Consider the following 20,023-nt stretch of genomic DNA (forward strand, 5'->3'; position numbering starts at 1 on the left):
CTACCTGTCTACACTAGCTCCCCTCTGCCTGGATGGTATTTCCCGGTCACCTTTATCTAATTAACTCCTGCTCTTCCTTCAAGCCGTAACTAGGTCCATACCGAATTTCAGCTCACCTCACAGCACTGCATTCCTTCCTTCAAAGCAGTGGTTGCAGTTATAATTCACAGTTATTTGTGTAATCATTTGATTATTGCATGTCTCCCCTGTAGACATAAGGCCTTTAAAGCTCATTAAAGCAGGAATCAAGTCTGGTTTAGCTGACCACCCTGTCCCCAGTAAGAGCATACTGCTGGGTTGTGTGGGACACTCAGTAAATTGAGTGGCTGAAGTTTAAACAGAACAAAAGTCTGATTCCAAGTCGGCACCATTTTAACTCATTTAAACATGCTTAAAATCATGTAACACTTCAAACAGGAGACATCCCAGCTGTCAAATATGTGCTACATGAGGGCAGAATGTTTGTTACTAACACAACAGTGAAGCCTGCAGGGTAGAGAGTCAGCAAAATTCATTTTCTCCCCCATCCTTTTTTCCTCCCCAAGGAGTGCTGGTAAAAGCATATCCTGTTTCAGAGAATACCTAAAACGGTACGCTGAAAATTTCAGAAGAGAACAGTGTGTATTTTAAACATTTCGTTTAAGAATCATAGTAATAGGGGCGCCTGGGTGGCTCAGTGGGTTAAGCCTCTGCCTTCGGCTCAGGTCATGATCTCAGGGTCCCCGGATCAAGGCCCACATTGGGCTTTCTGCTCAGCAGGGAGCCTGCTCCCCAACCCCCCGCCTGCCTCTCTGCCTACTTGTGATCTCTGTCTGTCAAATAAATAAATAAAAATATTTGGAAAAAAAAAAAGAATCAATAATAGGGGCGCCTCGGTGGCTCAGTCATTAACCGTCTGCCTCTGGCTCAGGTCATGATTCCAGCGTCCTGGGATCAGGTCCTGGGATCGAGCCCTCGTGGGGCTCCCTGCTCAGCAGGAAGCCTGCTTCTCCCTCTCCCACTCCCCCTGCTTGTGTTCCCTCTCTCGCTCACTCTCTCTCTGTCAAATAAATAAATAAAATCTTTTAAAAAAAAAGAATCATAATAATAGCCAATTCTTCCATTAGGCATGAGGGAGAATGTTAAGCTAAAGCAAGAGGCTTCTTGACAGAGCCACCCTAAGCCTGCTTCTCAGAAAACATGCCATAATTTTGCAGTCATGCTGGGGAGTAGGTGGGAGGAAAGTGAGAAGCCCGGCAAAGCACCTGTCTCCTCCTTACCCTCTCCCCCTTGCCTATGTAGTGAAAGACTAGGAGCTGGAAGGAGGAAAAATAATATTAACCTGGGCCTGGGACAGCCTTTCCTGTGAGCCAGCTGACTTGGGACAGCCCCAAACTTCTTCAGACTAAAAGGAGGTAAGGTGAGTTGGTCTAAAATGGAATCGAATATTGAGTGTACCTAATCCCTAGGGATTAATTTGCCTAATGGAGAAATATGTGGAAGCAAATAATTCCAGTAAATTCCAGCAAATAATTCTCTTGTAATGGAGAGATGAAAGCAGAATCCAAAACTTGCCAGAGGAGGGGCGGTAACTAATGGCCTGGAGTAATTCAAGAAGGTTTTCTAGGGTGCCTGAGTGGCTCAGTTGGTTGGCAACTGTCTTCAGCTCAGGTCATGATCCTGGAGTCCCAGGATCGAGTCCCACATCGGGCTCCCAGCTCCATGGGGAGTCTGCTTCTCCCTCTGACCTTCTTCCCTCTTGTGCTCTCTCTCACTCTCTCTCAAATAAATAAATAAAATCTTTAAAAAAAAAAAAAAAAGAAGGTTTTCTAAAAGAGGGGCACCTGAGTGGCTCAGTTGGTTGTGTCTGACTCTTGATCTCAGCTCTGGTCTTGATCTCAGGATCATGAGTTCAAGCCCTGAGTTGGGTTCCATGCTAGGCGTGGAACCTACTTAAAAACAAACTGTTTATAAAAGAAGGTTTTCCAAAAGGTACACCATGTGGGATGAGCATGGAGTAGAGGGAGCAGCAGGTGAAAAGACATGGAAGCACCAAGAATACAGCGGAGCAGGGGCAGACATATAGGAAGCATGGCTGGGGAGAAGAGGCAGAGCGGAAGGCATGAGCCCAAGGAGAGGGAAAGACAGTGTGGTGAGCCCTTGGGGTAATTTTCCCACTAAACTACCTTTTCTCTCTCCCTCCTTTACCTAGGAGCTTATCGAGGGCCGATCTGAGTCTTAACTTCCTTAGAACCAGGCCTATGTCCCCAGGCTCTGGCCCTGGAAGACCCACAGATGTAGCAGGAACTCCTGGCCTGTAAGCAAGGACCGAGGAGAACATTCCAACCAGAGTGTCCTGAAACCAGGAGGAAGAGCAGTGACAGGGCCAGTTTTCTGGGAGGGAGCAGGAAGCCTTGAGTAGATCAGCAGCCCATGCTGAGGCCTGGGGGTCTCAGAGTCCAGCATCTGAGAGCTGAAAAGGGTCTTAGAAATCCAATCCAGAACTCTGACTTGGCAGAGGAGTCTCAGAGAGACAAGGATTTGATTTCCTTTCTAACTTGGAAACTGGTTTGCTCGGTGGCCTGGAGCCCTGGCCTTTTCAGCCTTCTAGTCTCCTTGTTTAAAAAAAAAAAAAAAAACTAGAGGGATACCAGGGTGGCTCAATCATTCAACTCGGGTTATGATCCCGGGGTCCTGGGATCGAGCCCCACACTGAGCTCCCTGCTCAGCGGGAAGCCTGCTTCTCCCTCTCCCACTCCCCCTGCTTGTTTTCCCTCTCTCGCTGTCTCTCTCTCTCTCTCTCTGTCAAATAAATAAATAAAAACTAGAACCGTGTTCATGGGAAACGGGGCGGAGGAGCATCAGAAGAGAAGTATGCATGTCCGGAATCGCTCAGAAGGGCTTGTCAGACGATGGCCTCCGTTCCCCACGTGGCAGGCAGCACGTGCCTTGCCACCAGCCCTACTTTACAGCTGAGCATGGCTGTGCTTTCTAGGATGGTTCTGTGCTATCTGTGATTTCCAGCAGGCTGGTTGAACAGAGAGCAAGCTTGGAGTAGGAAATGGGGGGCTCTTAGGCAGAAAGGTACTGTTTTGCCCTATGAGAAACCGGACAATGGTTTATTTCAGGAACATGGATGTCATCAATGTTACGGCCTTGCCCATGTTGCCGATGGATGAGCACCTGACGGTCTCCCTCGTGACCCGGAACGCGGCGGAGAACGCCCTGAGGAAGAGTCTGGAGGACAACCCACCCCGTATCCTTCTATGGTGCCGTCTACAATCGAAGCCAAATACACCTGCCCCTGCGGGGTAACCGCTGCCTGTGTCTGTATCATGGCACGATCAGCTCCTTTCCTTCTGTGCTCGTTAATTTTTTCAATCAGTTAAGCCCTACCTGTCCTCTGAAAGAATCTGTTGAGACTGTGACAGGTTGTTTGGTTTGAGTTTATTTTGCTAGGATAATCAGAAAGGGCCCCGGAGGAAGAAGTACTAGAAATAATGGTTGAAAAGACTAGGAAAGAAGAAGGGGAAAAAAAAAAAAAAAAAGCTTTTTTTTTTTTTTTTTTCATTTTCTCATTATTATAGATAGCAACTAAGAAGTCCCGGTGTAGCTCTCTGCCCCCAGATAAGTGACCTTCAGACACAACTTTTTTTTTTTAGAATTTTTTTTTTTTAAGATTTTATTTATTTGACAGACAGAGATCACAAGTAGACAGAGAGGCAGAGAGAGGGAAGCAGGCTCCCTGCTGAGCAGAGAGCCTGATGCGGGGCTCGATCCCAGGACCCCGGGATCATGACCTGAGCCAAAGGCAGAGGCTTTAACTCACTGAGCCACCCAGGTGCCCCCAGACACAACTTTGTTGTTGTTCTCACCCTAGCTGACCTCACCTCTTGTCATCACCGGCCCTCCCCTTCTGCCTGGCCTCCGAGTTTGCCCATTCTGGCATTCCCCGGGCCCTTCCAGCATCGGACTTCTCTAGCCCCGCCTTTGTTGATCTACATCTCACTTCTGACTCTGAACTCTCTGCCAGGGACTCTCAGAAGCCTATCTGTGGAGGACCTTAGAGCTCATTTGTCATGTAATCCTTCTGGGTTATAAATAACCCCAGGTCGTCTTGTCTCATCGAGAGCTTGTTGACCTTCAAGTCTCGCTGCTGCCAGCCAGGCTGGCTGGGTCTGCACTTCTCAGGATCCCTTCTCAAGATGAGCACAAATGATCCCATCAGGGTCTGCTTTGAGGACTTACTTTCCTGGGCCTTTTTCTGATGTCCTCTCTTTCTTAATCCCTCACTCATCTCAACGTAACTAACCCATTTCACTTCCCGTGATTTTTCATGTCGCTCCTTGGCATGTTCATCTATCAAGTATCCTCCAATCTATGAGAACCCTTGAGGGTAATGGAAGTAAGAGTGACGCTGCTTTATGTGAAGGCAGTGAGGAGTGATAGGATTATGGGGCTACTACAGAGGCTATTTCCTAGACCAGTTGAGGCCAAGATAGAAAGAAATGCAGAGATAGAGAGGGTAACAAGAGGGGCCCTTGAGCTGAACAGAGATTTCAACAGTGATAAACAAGGTCAAGATACCCTCTGAGCCAGTCATCCCTCACCCGAAAATCTCTGTTGGAGGAATAATCCAAAATACGAAACGGCTCTCTTACTGTGTACACCACGGCATTATTTTTAATTGTAAGACGTGACGATCAACTTAAATATTCAGTAACCATGGAACAGTCAAGTGGTGTATTCTCTAAATAGATTCATACAATGCCATTTAAAAGAGTGGGATTATTTAGCTTTTTGGAAAATGATCATAATAACAAGTGGAAGAGAAGTCAGGCCCTAAAATAGACATTTGCTGAGATTATAATTATAGAAAAAAGGTACGTATATCAAAAATCCCGGAAGAAAATCTCCCCATATCCTAACAGAATTTGTTAACATGGGAGTGCAATGGAAGAATCTTTTTCTCTTTTCCAAGGTGTCTAGGATATGGTTAATTTTCATTTACAATTCATAAAGCAGCTTATTTAAAATGATCAAAGAGGTGTGAATGTTTGTAAAGAAGATAGTTAAGTGGAGAGACAGCTCAGAAAGAGAGGGAGCTAGGCTAGCCTGCCCCATGGCCGTGTGATCGGTACCCAGAGAGTTTCCTTAACAGACTCCCCTCCCAGCCTGCATTATTGGCTCCATACAGCGCGTGAACCAAAAGATTGCCGAGCTCAGTCTGAGTCCCAAACCGTTGGCCAACAGCCTGGTGAGTTATGGGTGCTAAGACGAGGCTTCCAGGCGGGAGGGGACCTGGGGGCTCCCCCATTTACTGGAAAGCACATTTGTGCAACAGAGATGTCAAAGATATATTTTAATACTTAGTCGACTTTATTTTTTTGGTGGAGTTTTAGGTCCACAGCAAAACTGAGCGGGAAGTAGAGAGTTCCGGCCTTCTTCCCCTGTCCCAGCCCATGGGCAAGCTCCCCGTAGGTTGGTTACATTTGTTTCAATTGATGAACCTGCCTGGACATGTCGTTGTCAACCCCAAATCGTTTACATTACGGTTTACTTTTTCTAAAAGTCTCTTTTTCTACACATACTGTGAGCTTGGGCAAATGTGTAATGACATCTGGCCATCTTTGTAGTATCGTACGGAAGGGTCTCACTGCCCTAAAAATCCTCTATGCTCTTCCTTTTCACGCTGCCGATTCCTGAAGACCCTGGAACTTTCTGCTGTGTCCATAGTTTCCTAGAGTTAGAACCTCCAGTGCGCTGGCTTCTTGCACTTAGTAATAGACATTTAAGGTTCCCCCATGGCTTTTCATGGCTTGGTAGCGCATTTCTTTTTGGCGCTTGAATGATATTCCTTTTCTCTGGATGCGCCACAGTTGATTTACCTGTTCACCTCTTGGTTGTTTCCAGGTTTGGGCATTTATACATAAGGCTGCTGTGAAGCAGGGTTTTGTGTGGATGTATATTTTCAGTTCATTTGGGTAAACCGCAAGGAGCGCAATTCCTGGGCCATCTGGTAAGAGTATGTTGAATGTTGTAAGGAACTGCCAAAATGTCTCCCAACGTGGCTGCGCCATTTTGCATTTCCAGAAGCCACGAATGAGAGCTCCTGTTGCTCCCCATCCGCACCAGCATTTGGTGGTGTCAGTATACTGGATCTTGGCCATTCTTTTTTTTTTTTTTTTTTTTTTTGTTAGAGATAGCGAGCGAGCAAAGGCAGACAGAGTGGTAGGCAGAGGCAGAGGGAGAAGCAGGCTCCCTGCTGAACAAGGAGCCCGATGCAGGACTCGACCCAGGATGCTGGGATCATGACCTGAGCCGAAGGCAGCCGCTTAACCAACTGAGCCACCCAGGCGTCCCGATCTTGGCCATTCTAATCAGTATATAATGATATCTCCCTGTCACTTGAGTTTGCAATTTGCTAAATGACATGTACTATTAAACATCTTTTCATATGCCTGCTTGCCATCTGTCGATCATCTTAAGTGGGGTGTCTGTTCAAGTCTTTGGCCCATTTTTTGATAGAGTTGTTTGTTTTCTTCTGGTTGGGTTTTAAGAATTCTTTGTATATTTTGGGTGACAGTCCTTTACCAGATGTATCTTTTGTAAATGTTTTCTGCCCACTTCACTCCAGCTAAATCTCCTAACCACATCACCCTTGGCAACTTGCTTTCCACCAAGTTTCTCTGTCCCCAGGGCCCTGAGCTGGTGACTGTCTCCACAGATTTCAGCTTCACCCCCTCCCCTAACTTTTCCAGTGCTGATTGGGGTCAGTTCATCTCTCAAGTCTGTCTTTTTTTTTTTTTTGACAGAGAGAGGGAACACAAGCAGGAGGATGGGGGTGAGGGGTAGGGGAGAAGCAGGCTTTCCGCTGAGCTGGGAGCCCAATGCAGGCTCGATCCGAGTACCCATGGATCATAACGTGAGCCGAAGGCAGACACCTAACAACTGAGCTATCCAGGTGACCCCCCTTTTTCTTTTCTTTTTTTAAAAATTTAAATGGCAAGGCATGCATGTTTATCCTAAAATACTCAAACTGGGGCACCTGGGTGGCTCGGTCGGTTGAATGTCCAACTCTTGGTTTCTGTTCAGGTCATGATCTCAGGGTTGTGAGATCGAGCCCCTTATTGGGCTTAGCGCTCAGCATGGAGTCTGTTTGGGATCCTCTCTCTCTCTCCCTCCTCCTGCACCCCTCCCCCTGCTCACATAGTCTCTTTTTCTAAAAAAGAAATACTTCTAAGTAAATAAATAAATACATGGCTCAAACCATCTACTAGTATATAAGTAAACTGTGAAAGTCACTTCACTCCCAGCCCTATTTTCCTCCTTAGAAGTGACCATCCTTAGTCGTTTGGTGGGTATCCTTCCAAAACTTTTTTATACATTTAGAAATATAGAACACATATATTTAGGGTTATTGTTTTCTTTTTTTTTTTTAAGATTTTATTTATTTATTTATTTGACAGAGAGATCACAAGTAAGCAGAGAGACAGGCAGAGAGAGAGAGGGAAGCAGGCTCCCTGCTGAGCAGAGAGCCCCATGCGAGGCTCAATCCCAGGACCCTGAGATCATGACGTGAGCCGAAGGCAGAGGCTTAACCCACTGAGCCACCCGGGTGGCTGTTTGTTAACCTGATTTTTTTTTTCCTTACTCATTTTTAGAATTATTTTAGAATCTCTTGGAGATTCTTCAAACTCCGTACTGTTGCCCTGCCCCCTTCTTTTTGTGGCTGCGTAATCCTGGAGAGCACCCGGGAGACATGCCAATGCTGGGGAATCTTGAAAAGCCCATAGCTGAATTTACCTGTAGGGAATGTGCCACATCGTGACTTAATAAATTGAACTATTCCCTACTGATAACTATTTCTGTGGTATTTTCGTCAGAGTGAACATGGGAATGTTTCTGTAAGTGTATCTTGGGGCTTGTTTGCAAGTATTTCTGCAGGTAGGATTCTAGAATTGAAAGTGTCAAATTTTGGCAAAAATGGATTGCCTTTCACGGAAGCTAAGCTGTTGTTTGCTCACGCCGAAGGCAGACCACTGGTTTCAGTTGCCCCTCCCCCACCAATTGTGAGTAAAGGCAAAACACACACGGGGTCTGGAGTGATGGCATGGACTTTAAGCAGCCTTGTACCTGTGTGTGCACGTGTCCGTGCGAGAGGGCATAGCCCTAGAGGCGCAGGCTCCAGAGTGAGACTGTCCAACCTTCAACTCCCGCTCTGTTGTTTTTTCACATTGTGACAGTAGGCAAATTATTCAACTTTTGTGAATCTCTGTTTTCTAGAAAATGAGGATAACAGTAATAAAGGTTCTCTCTCACGGGGCTGTTGCAAGAATTAGAGGAGTTAAAACTCACCGAGACCCCTAAGCCAGGGCAGAGAAGAGTGCCTGGCTCACAGGAGGGACATACTATATGTACAAACATGTAAGAGAAAAGTCTGGAAGGTTACACACAATCCATGGAGTCAGTTCTGGAGAGTTGGGGGGATGGGAGGTGATTAAAATGTTTATTACTCTAAATAATTCTGTAGTATTTGGGTATTTTACAACAGAAATGTATTTATGTCCTGTGATTTTTTTTTCCCAATTATACTGTTAAAAGCAGGAAAAGAATGTTTTGCTCCCAGAAGCAGGATCCGGTGGCTTTTCAGGATTGCCCAGCTTTGGCATCTCTCCTTGGGTGCTCTCCGTTGCCAGTTGGATCCAGGAAGGGGCTGGCCGGAGTAGCCTTGGGTCCTCCTTTGACTGGGAGGAAGGGACTCCTTGCCTGTCCTTCCTGTCGTCTGCCCAAGCAGCTGGTCAGCTCTGTCAGGTCTGCCTTCCGCCCCCAGAGCCCATCCGGGGCTACGCCGCCCACCCTCTGTTGGCTGTGATTTGCCCCGCTCTCTATTCACCAGGCCTTGACTCTGTGGCTGCTTCTCCCGAGGCAGCCCTTTAACCAGACTGGTTTCTCCAGCTTCCATGCTGCCCTCCTGGCTGGCACCTAGCACGGTGCCTGGGGCGTGAGAAGTGTGTACTAATAAATGAGTAAGGGGCACCTGGTGGCTCAGTGGGTTAAGGCCTCTGCCTTTGGCTCGGGTCATGGTCCTAGGGTCCTGGGATCGAGCCCCGCATCAGGCTCTCTGCTCGGTGAGGAGCCTGCTTCCCCCTCTCTCTGCCTGCCTCTCTGCCTACTTGTGATCTCTGTCTGTCAAATAGGTAAAATCTTAAAAAAAAAAAAAAAAAAAAGAATCAGCCCCAGATCCCCTCCCCGCATCCCACAAGGCCACGTCCTATTTCTCTTCCTTCTTCCATGCAGTGTGGGTTTCCCTTATCCCTGAACCGTGCTTAGCTCTCCTTAGCTCGCCTTTCCAGTCTTCCTCCCTTCCACGCTCTGCCCGCAGATCATCACTCTGGAAAGGCCTTCCCTGCATCTTCGACCCCAGGAGTAGCGTCAGTGCTCCTTCTGGGCACACGTCTGGCATCCTGTCCCTTCCCACGGCAGCATCCATCACCTCATAATCACCTGCTTCTCCCCACCAATCCTCGAGCCCTTGGAAAGCAGGGATGGCCTTCACTGCTCACTGCTGCACTTGACCTGGGCATGGCATTGGCCTTTAGCAGATGCTCAGGACATATCTGTGGAATGAGTGATACGGTTGCAAATTCTAGCTTCTCTCCTGTGCTTCAGCCTCATAGTCCCAGCTACCTGGAGCAGTGATACTGAAACCTAACTGATCATCGGACTTCCCTGGAAGGTTTTTAAAATCTAAAAGTGAGGGGAGCCTGGGTGGCTCAGTGGGTTAAACATCTGCCTTTGGCTCAGGTCATGATCTTGGGGTCCTGGGATCGAGTCCCACGTTGGGCTCTCTACCCAATGGCAAGTCAGCTTCTCGCTCTTCCTCTGTTCCTTCCTCCTGCTCGTCCTCGCTCGCTCTCTCACTCTCCTTCAAATAAATAAATAAAATCTTTAAACAACAACAACAACAAAACCCTAAGGGGCACCTGGGTGGCTTAGTTGTTAAGCATCTGCCTTTGGCTCAGGTCATGATCTCGGAGTCCTGGGATTGAGCCCCGCATCAGACTCCCTGCTCGGCAGGAAGCCTGCTTCTCCCTCTCCCACTCTCCCTGCTTGTGTTCCCTCTCTCACCGTGTCTCTCTCCATCAAGTGAATAAATCAAATCTTAAAAAAATAGAAAAATAAAAAAAACCCTAAAAGTGAAAAAGAACATTGCACAGAACTGTACGTTTTATGTGCTCTCATTTGAACATGGAGGTTATGCAAGAACTGAGGGTGTTGTGGGGAGTAGGGGGATTAAGAGGGAGACTTCTGACTCTACTATTTGATTTTATACCTTGTAAAATATTTACTGGTTTTTAAAATTTAAATAGAGCACTATTTAGGAGCCACCATAAATAAACAGTTCCTGACCCAAGGCAGATGTCAGGAGCGAGCGTCTCTAGTGAACTGGTCTATGTGAGTAATTCCCCAGCTGTGCTGGCCATCAGCCAGGTTTGGGAGTTGACTTGGCAGTTGTAGGTACCGCTGTCGTCTCCAACGCAAACAGCCCCACGCTCATTTCCCCCTAAAACTTGCTTTTCTTCTAGTGTTCTTTTGTCCTTTCTGCTCTCTCTGTGTGCAAACCTCGTCCATCCTTGCAAGAGCTAGACAGTCTTGGCTACAGTGGCATCCCGATAAGGCTCAGAGATGCCGCTGTTTTGCTACATTGGGTTATATCCATCCAAGTCGCTCATTGTGCCTCCTCTCGGACTCCTTTTTTTTGGAGCAACAGTGTTGACAGACTTACCCGTGTGACCCCTTTTCCCATCCACCTACGGCGGCACACATGTCAATTTCCGATAAGGTGATGGGAAGCCGGAGGGGCATTTCACAGGGTATCAAGCACGATAGACACATGCCTCATCATGTCCCCCAACACTCATGTCCCGCCTCTTCTGGGCAGTCCTCTGTGATTGCTCCAGCTCACACTACTCTCATTTGTTCCAGTCCCAAACGTAGCAGTTCAGGACTTAATTGGTCCATGTGTGCAGATGTGAGTGTCCAGATGGATTGTAAATTCTTAAAGCAAGAGCACGGAGTCCTAATTCATTAGCTTTATCATCCAAGAACGGTACCGGGCTCATGGTTGACAATCAGTACAACTTTTTTGGGTCACTGATATTCATTTTTCTTTCCTTTTCTTTCCCCCAGAAGGGATTGGGATGGGGAGAGTCAGAGATCAAGAGAAATCTCTTGAGAAGTCAAGGGTATGGTGATTAATAATAATAATAATTACCCTTTATTGAGCCGCTTCTACCTAAAGCCTCTGTGCTTGTGTTTTAAGATGCGTCCAGTATTTTATAGCTGATCCTTACACACACCCGAGAAGGTAGATATCATTGTCCCCCTACAGAGAATTTAAACAATAGCTTTTAACCCATGGAGCTTGATTGGACCTATTCCAAATTCTGTACCCCTCAGAGGTATAGACAAGAGGAAGCATAGCCAGGAGGAAGGGCAGCGCAGGAAAATGTACTGGTGGTTGACACTTGGTGGGGGGGGGGGCGGTCAGTGACACCAACGGCCACCACCGAGGTGGCGGTGGAGAGAACATTGAGGCGAGCCACCAACTTTGCTCCAGGCCTTTTCCACACCAACAGGAGAAATGGCCTGCTCTCCGACCCCCCCCCCCCCCCCCCGGCGAGATCTGCATGAATTCCCTAATGCTCCTTTTCTTCTTGATTTTTGAAGGCAATTGAGAGATATGAGTTGGAGAAGAAGGCTTTGAGAGAGAAAAGTCGCGACAGCCTGGGAAACAGAGGCACATATCCTTTCCTCATATAGCCTTGCTGGCGTTTTTGTGGGGATCGGCTTTCATTAGGATCCCAAATGCAGTTAATCAGGAATCCAGCATTTCAGCTGAGGATGTTTTCGTCCTCTTCTGAAGGAGTCTGAGTTGCTAGCATTGGGCAAGTTAGGGAAGGACGGCACACTTAGAGACAGCCTGCTGCGCCACCGCATTCGGGCGGATTCCTTTGTTAAATCTTAATAATGTCCCCACCTGTGGCGCAGGTGCCACTGGACCTAGTTTACAGATGAGGGCACAGGCTCAGGGGCAAGGGGACAGCCTGTCTGCAGGCGGGCCTGGATTCTGGTCCCAGCTTGCCTTCACAGCGCATGCTCTGTCTGCTCCTCCCCGGGGCAAGGAGTCTAACCCATCTGGGGGGAATCTTAGTGAGTCACCAAATGCAAGCGGGGTCCAGTGAGACTGCCAGTGTGGCCGCCATCTGGCAGCTCAGGCAGAGTGAACAATCACAGCCATAATTAACACACAGCGGGGGCCAGACCCCATGGCTACTCACACCCTGTTTCTCTTCCATTCTTCCGCAGACAAGAGTCGAGGCAAATCAGAGTTCATCTGCAGAGGCTCCAAATCCAGGAGCGTCAGACCTTTCATTTCTAAAAGGGTAAGGGATCTATTGCTGGGTCTCTTTCCGACTGGTTTCCACGGGGCACAAAATTAGGCTTCACTCCTGGGGAGGGCATGCTTGGTATCTGGCTGGTGATGGTGCGGGGCGTGGGGGTGGGGGACCCACAGGGGGCCCCTTTTAGAGGATCTTAAGGTATCTTAATAACTCTGAAATTTCTCACATACCACCCCCATAGGGGTAGAATGAGGAGTGTTCAGAGGTCATTTGTCTGTTTCTTTGTAGAGCATCAAACGTGGGTCCTCCGGGTACCTGGGTGGCTCAGTCGTTAGGCATCTACCTTCAGCTCAGGTCATGATCCCAGGGTCCTGGCATCGAGCCCCACATCCAGCTCCTTGCTCAGTGGGAAGCCGGTTTCTCCCTCTTCCACTCCCCCTGCTTGTGTTCCCTCTCTTGCTGTCTCTCTCTCTGTGTCAAATAAATAAATAAAATCTTTAAAAAAGAAAAAAGTGGGTCCTCTTAGAAACGGTAAGTTCAGAGGAGCCCTGGTGCTGCCCCACCCCAAGAGACCGGTTCACACTCAGTGCACGTGGTGTGGGTCACTGGGACACCGCAGGAAGCTGGCAGCAGCCTGTCCAGCATCCTCACCCGGCCGATGGCAGAGCCCCCACCGCCCGCCCCATGTGGGGGCTGCCATCTGGCCCCAGCTCGAAGCCACCCCAGTGAAGAGTCTTCTGAGTTCCCACATCATACGTATTCAAACCGCGCCGGAACCCACAAAACCACCTATTATTGTCACCACGTTTTCACTTCTCGGCCTAGGAAATTCCCACGCAGTGGAAAGCCCGATGCTCGAGAGTGGGTTGCAAGTGCCACGCTGCCTCTGACGGTGGCCGAGCACTTGTGAAGGCCCGGCCCCAGGGGGCACAGCTGGTCAGGTGGTCTGAGTCCGGGTCAGAGCAGTTCTTTAGGGACTTATGCCAATGCCAATACCACAGGCCGATTAGAAAGTTTCTTGATCCCACAGAACGTTTCCAATAGGTGCCTTGGGTGATGGCGGTCAATTTCCTCTTTCCAACTTTCTGTATTTTCATCTATTTTTTGGTTATTATATTGCCTCTTTCAGAAATTCTTTCTAAATAAATAAACCCAAAAGGAAGGAAGCTATATGCTCTGATCATTAATGATGATAATATCAATTAGAGGTCATCAGTGAGTAGTTAATTAAACGATAGCACATCTCCTTAACAGGATCTATTATCTTTTTTTTTTTTGAAAGATTTTTTTTTAAGATTTTATTTATTTATTTGACAGAGAGAGATTACAAGTAAGCAGAGAGAGAGGAGGAAGGAGGCTCCCCGCTGAGCAGAGAGCCCGATGCGGGGCTCGATCCCAGGACCCTGGGATCATGACCTGAGCCGGAGGCAGAGGCTTTAACTCACTGAGCCACCCAGGCGCCCCTGGAAAGATTTTATTTATTTATTTGACAGAGAGAGAGCAGAAACACAAGCAGGGGAAGTGGGAGAGGGAAAGCAGGCCTCCTGGTGAGCAGGGAGCCCAATGTGGGTCTTGATCCCAGGTCCCTGGGATCATGACCTGAGTTGAAGGCAGACCCTTAGCGACTGAGCCATCTAGGCAGCCCAAAAGGATCTATTATCTTAAGTGATAAATTTGAAGACAGTGTAGCAACATGGAAAATCTGAAGTGGAGGGAGCAGGGCATAAAAGAGTGTGCGTGTATCTTTGTTTTGTAAAGTGAGTGAAGTTACACATATCCATTTGTATACAGGTGCTCAAAGCCTGAAAGGGAAAATAAAAATAACACAAATAGGGGTATGGTAAGAGGAGCTGAGGTCATGAATGCACCCCATTTTTTTTCAACATTCTAAAAAGTGGTTATGTCATCTTCGTGATGGAAAGGGGAAGGTATCTTATTATCAGTTTTAAACTGTCACATGGCGAACCTCATTTCCATATTCTGATTTTGTTTCAGAAAATAGCCCACAAAAATCTATTGGCAGAACTGTACCAGTACACATCGTTTAACAGCGCCATACCAAACAGGCTTCCAAACGGGGTGAACTTCTGTGACATGGTGGGCAACGTGGTCCGGGCTGAGAGACACCCCGTCAGTGGCAAGGTAAGGAAAGATGGTGGTCGGTTCCCCACTGTTCACACTCAGCTCCAGGAGGCCTGGCTATACCCCAGCTTTATAACAAGGCTCATGGCAGGAACACACCGCTGTCCCTGTTTTATATCCCCGGAAAGGGAAACGGAGTCCGGGTCACTAAGTCACTCAGGGCCACACAGTTTGCAAATGACTGAACCGAGATTGGAACCCAAGCCCACACGTTCCCTCCAAAACCTAGATTCTCCCTCCCAGGGGACTGGTTTCCAGACTGTTTTGATCACGTATCCTATAGCAGCAGGAAATCTTGATCACGTGCCCTCACCGTGCCCTCACCGTGTATGTTTCTTTATCAGTGATACACATACTCTATTGTCAATGGCTACATTGTATGTTAGTCATCTTAATTTCTTGTTTGTTTTTTTAAATTAGATATTAGTTAGACTATATTCCTAGAATATATTCCAAGGGGTGCCAAGGGGTGTGGGACCCCTTGGCACACCTTGGGGTGAATTACCAGTGGAGCGCGCTGGGTTTCTTCGGTGGGGTGGGGGACATTCCAAGGTCCAGAGCAGGGGTGAGACAGCACTGGGCACTCAGGAGGCGGGGACGAGTGTGAGGAGGGGTGGGGAGGGGGGAGGCCCAGGAAGTGGATCTGTAGCCCTATAGCTGTGCCTCAGCACCCTTCATGAATGTTAACTAACTACCGTTCATTGTCCAATCATGGTCCCCGCGGCTCCTAACTAGTCACCCCACCATTGCGGGGACCCAGCCTCTTAGTCTTAACTACCCACGCTTCCTACTGGTGCTTCAAACCCCTCACTCCCCCATCTCTGTCTCTCTCTCCTTTCTCCATCACCCCCTCCTCTCTTCTTCACTGGTCCTCCCTGCTGCCTTCCCTCCAGCACCGGCTCTGTGTGCCTCTGCGTCTGCCCCATCTGCTTCCTCGGTGCCTTGCGTTCAGACTTTCTAGGAGTGATTATCTGTTCCGACCAGTCACTGCCCAGCATGGGGATGATGTTTGCTGGAGTTCCAGCATGGACTGCGGTCAGCAAGTGGACCGCTGCCTTTGACCAGGCAGTAGTGGCTCTGGGGTTGGGTACCTGATCCCCTGCTGTCCTTAGCTCAGAGGTGGAGGAGTGGCCTGCTCTCAGAGCATCACATTTGCCCCAGGACGATGTCAAGAGACGCCCCCCCCGCAATGTCAAGATTATGTATGATGGCAAGGACCTGGAAAGTAGCTCTCTGGGCTCTAGTTTCTTCTATAAAATACGGATGTGAATGGTCTGTACCTAGAGGTGTTATTGTAAAATTAAATACGATAAGGATCTTATTTAAGTGTATAAAAAGCACTTAGGGAGGGTGCCAGAGTACCTCAGTGAGTTAAGTCCCCATTCAGTTCAGGTCTTGATCCGGGTCTTGGGATAGAGCCCCATGCTGGGCTCCAGCCTCAGCAGAAGTCTGCTTGTGTCCCCGCCCCCATGGGAGAGAGCACACACACACACACACACTCTCTCTCTCTAAAATAAATAAAACCTAAAAAAAAATGAAAAGCACTTGGCACCATGCTTAGTTAAATCATGAGTTCTCAAAAAATGGTAGTTTCTATTATCAGCATTATTAGAAATTGTTTAAGGATGATTAGTAGAAGGTCATCTCAGTCATTTTGGGTACATATATCGTGGGCTAGGTAGCCATTGAAATGAGTGTTTTTAAAGAGTGTATTTTGCTCTGCTGTGATGTTAAGTGAAAGATCTTAGTATATGAAACTCTACAATACAATATTCCATAAGCACACACATCGGAAAATCTGGGGATGAAACCATACGTAGATATTACCAATGTTCGCTGAGTGATAAGGTTATAGCTTTTTCTTCCCTCTTTCTCTGTACTTTAAAAAGAAGAAGGGGGTGCCTGGCCGGCTCAGTCAGAAGAGCATGTGAGTTTTGATCTCGGGTCTTGAGTTTAAATCCCACATGGGGCATAGAGATTACTTAAATAAATAAAACACTTCTGTATTTTTTTAAATTAACTTATAACGTATAATTTGCTTCAGGGGTACAGGTCTGTGAATCATCAGTCTAACACAATTCACAGCACTCACCATAGCACATACCCTCCCCAATATCCATCACCCAGCTCCCCTCAGTGTGTTTCCTGGAGATTAAGAGTCTCTTACGGTTTGTCTCCCTCCCCGGTCCCATCTTGTTTCATTTTTTCCCTCCCTATCCCCCACAAGCCCCCAACTTGCCTCTCAAATTCCGCTTATCAGAGAGATCATATGATAATGGACTTTCTCTGATTGACTTACTTCGCTCAGCTTAATACCCTCTAGTTCCATCTATGACATTGCAAATGGCAAGAGTTCATTTCTTTTGAGGCTGCATAGTATTCCATTGTGTATATATATACACCACATCTTCTTTATCCCTTCATCTGTTTATGGACTTCTAGCCACAATAGCCATAGTTTGGCTATTGTGGACATTGCTGCTACAAACATTCGGGTACACATGTCCCTTCGGATCACTAATAAAACACTTCTGAATTAGGTAGATAGATAGAGGAAAGACTTGTATGTTTCAGGGACCTGCTGTCCCTGCGTAACCTTCCTGCCCCCTGGCACAGCCACGCACACTCATGTTCCATTTGCTTTGTGGGTAGCCCCCAGGACAGTGACCACTGTTACTTAATGTCCTGTTTTGAAGGGCCCACGGGGAATGTTCTCCTTAGGCCTTAATCCCCAGAAAACTGTGCATCTCCTGGCATGCTTTTCATCTTACAACTGGTGCCTCTAACTAATGCTTTTCTTTGGCTCCCAGGAAACTCTAAGCAAATCTGTGTCTTACTGTTATTTTAATTTAATTTTATTTTATTATTTCCTTAAATTTTTTTTTATTGAAGGAATCTCTACACCCAGCATGGGGGCTCCAACTCACAACCCCAAGACCCAAGAGTCTCACACTCCACCAACTGAGCACAGCCAGGCGCCCCTTTGTCGTATCTTTAAAAGGCCCCACTTTGGTCCTACTCAGGACCATCGCAAGCCATGCCCTCTCCTTGTCACTTCTCGCCTCTCTTGGCAGCAGGGGTGGGCACTGGCCTGGCACCGAGCCTCGCCTGGGACGCTTGCTGCTCTCACTTCTCACCGCCGCTCTCTCCCAGTGCTGCCGCAGCCTGTCGCCATTCCCGTCCCTGAACGTGGCCCGAGTCCCTCCTCCCTCCGCTCTCAGAAGGCCAAGTCCAGTGGGTGTGTTCCGTTGTTCCCTTAGATGGGCTGTCCTGGAACTGACCCGGAGGATGACTCCCTGTATCGGAAGTTCCATCCTTCTGTGGTTTCTCTGGCAGCTTCCCCGTCTGCTCGAGCAGCACGTTTGGGTCTTCCAAGCCCACGTTCTTCAGGACCCCTGCCTCTGCGCTGTCTTCTCCCTCCGCACAGACTCGTGGGGGGACGGCAGAGGGTGGGCAGCAGTCAGCTTCTCCGCACGCGAGTCTCCCCACTGTGTCATACCTCCAAAGCCCATGCTGTGCCCCCAACTCCCAGATTCCTGGTCCCCAGACTTCTCAGCCTCCTCACTGTCTTACTGAAAACCGCCGCCTTCCACCCAAGCATCAGCTGGCCCCCTCCCTCCCTCGCCCCTGCTTCTGAGCCGGCCCTGAGATTCACCTCCTGTCTTTACTGTACCTCCTTCTCCTTCACTGCCACTGCCAAGTGCAGGCCCCATGCCGTCCTGTCTGGATCGCTGCCCCTGCTGCTCGGCATGCCATTGGCCTCACCATCTCAGTCCCCTCTAACGCACCTTCTGTGCTGCCTCCGAGTATCTTTCTAGAACAACAGTTTCATGGTGTTTGCGCCCTGTTGAAAACTCTTCAGGGTCAGCTGCCCTCTCTCCCCCTGTCTAATGGGAGAACAACCCTAAATCCCAGCTCCCAGGTGTCTCATAGCCTGACCTCTCAGTGCCCACACCCAGTGCCTTCCACGGTCCAGAAAGCCCTTGAACCTCCCTGAATGTGTCCTGCTGTTTCCCAACCTCGGCACATGCTTTCCCCTGTCTGTGCAGCGCTCAGCTCTCCCTTCTTCATCCGGTCATTTTTACTCTCAGAGCCTCCCCCCGGTACCCCAAGCACAGGTTAGCTGCCCCTCGGGGCTCCACATCCCCCTGGATTCCTGCTCTCAGGGCACCCCTCACACTAGATTACAAATGTCTGCTCACCCGGGAACATCTCCAGGGCAGGGACTCTCCATCACCATCCAAGCAACTAGGTGCTCAGTAAATATCTGTTGAAGGGCTGAAATGAAATCCTTTTTGAAAGGAAACAGGAGTGCGAATAAGTAAATAAGAACGAGCACGCCCTTAGCGAGTGTTTCCCAAGGGCCTGGTTCTAAGCACCTTGTGCGTCTCCCTCGCTCATGGAATCATCGTATCCGTCCTCGAGGCGGGGACTGTCACTGCCTTCATTCTCCGTGATGTCAGCAGGCTGTGCCCCAGGATCCGGAGAGGGGTCCCCAGGGCCAGCCAAGAGGGGCCCTGGCTGCTCAGAGGCTAGAAATCAAACCCAAGCCAGCAGGGTGTGAAAGCAGGATTTATTGAAGGAATTGAGAGAGGGCAGGTGGAGACAGAGCATCTGGGAGACTCAGAAAGGAAAAGGGTATGAGTCTCTACGTTCGGAGTCCGGGGTCTTTGTTGAAGGTGGTGGTCTGGTGTATATGTCCTCGAAGGCAGCCAGGAACTGGTTTGAGCAATGACAGAAGCTCAGATGTTACTCCTTGAAGCCAGGGTGGCCTGGTGTCAATGTCCAGCACCAGTGGTCTGGAGTACGCACATGGCCGCATGTCTGGTCATTCTCACCTGGTCCTTCCTTAGACGTTGTCTGTTCTAGAGAAATTGTTAACTCCTTGTCCTTTACAAGGAGGACATACACTATTTGCATTATGAGGCTTGTGTAAAGTGGGCGGTGCAGGTCCTAGCAAGACTAGAAGCAGGAAAAAGAGCAAAAAGCAGATTTCTTATGGAGATTCCCTATCTCATCTGGTTGGGGAAACTGAGCACATACAGATTCAAGAACATTGTTCAAGGTGACGCAGCTTTAAAGTGTAAGAGCTGGATCTGAATCCGGGCCATCTGGTGCCGAAGTCAGTGCTCTTAACTGCTCTGACTCTACTTTTCCTCCAGGGAAGTGGGAGGAATGGTGATACAGACAAAGCAGATACCAGGGCTCAGAGAGCTCCCTGCTAATGAGGGAGGCTTGCTTATCAACTCACCTTGCCCTACACTTCCGTGGGCCTGAAGGGAGGCCGGGGGGGTGTCTCCCTTTGCATCTAGGAAGGGGGCAAGAGTGGGATCTCTGAGCCTCCCGGGCCATGTGACCTTGGGCCAGAATCCTAAACTTTCGATCCGTACTTTCCTCTTCTATAAAATGGGGATGCCTGTGGTATCTACAAGACAGATTGTGAAAAATGAAGTGGGATAGGGAGGGAATGTGCATAGCCCAGCGCCTGACGCATGG

General features: G+C 48.5%; 1 protein-coding gene across 1 annotated transcript in view; it reads left to right on the forward strand.

The window, feature by feature from the left end:
- The first annotated feature begins 3,093 nt into the window (after positions 1 to 3,093).
- The window catches only part of FAM227A (family with sequence similarity 227 member A), an 81,212-nt gene continuing 64,282 nt past the window's right edge, over positions 3,094 to 20,023 (forward strand). Inside the window, exons 1-5 of the mRNA XM_046013197.1 lie at positions 3,094 to 3,235; positions 5,154 to 5,236; positions 11,713 to 11,782; positions 12,352 to 12,428; positions 14,382 to 14,528. Coding sequence (XP_045869153.1) covers positions 3,094 to 3,235; positions 5,154 to 5,236; positions 11,713 to 11,782; positions 12,352 to 12,428; positions 14,382 to 14,528 — 519 coding nt within the window. The remainder of the gene's footprint in view (positions 3,236 to 5,153; positions 5,237 to 11,712; positions 11,783 to 12,351; positions 12,429 to 14,381; positions 14,529 to 20,023) is intronic.

The sequence above is a fragment of the Meles meles genome, chromosome 7 (genome assembly GCF_922984935.1).
Source record: "Meles meles chromosome 7, mMelMel3.1 paternal haplotype, whole genome shotgun sequence".
In the NCBI taxonomy this organism is placed as follows: Eukaryota; Metazoa; Chordata; class Mammalia; order Carnivora; family Mustelidae; genus Meles; species Meles meles.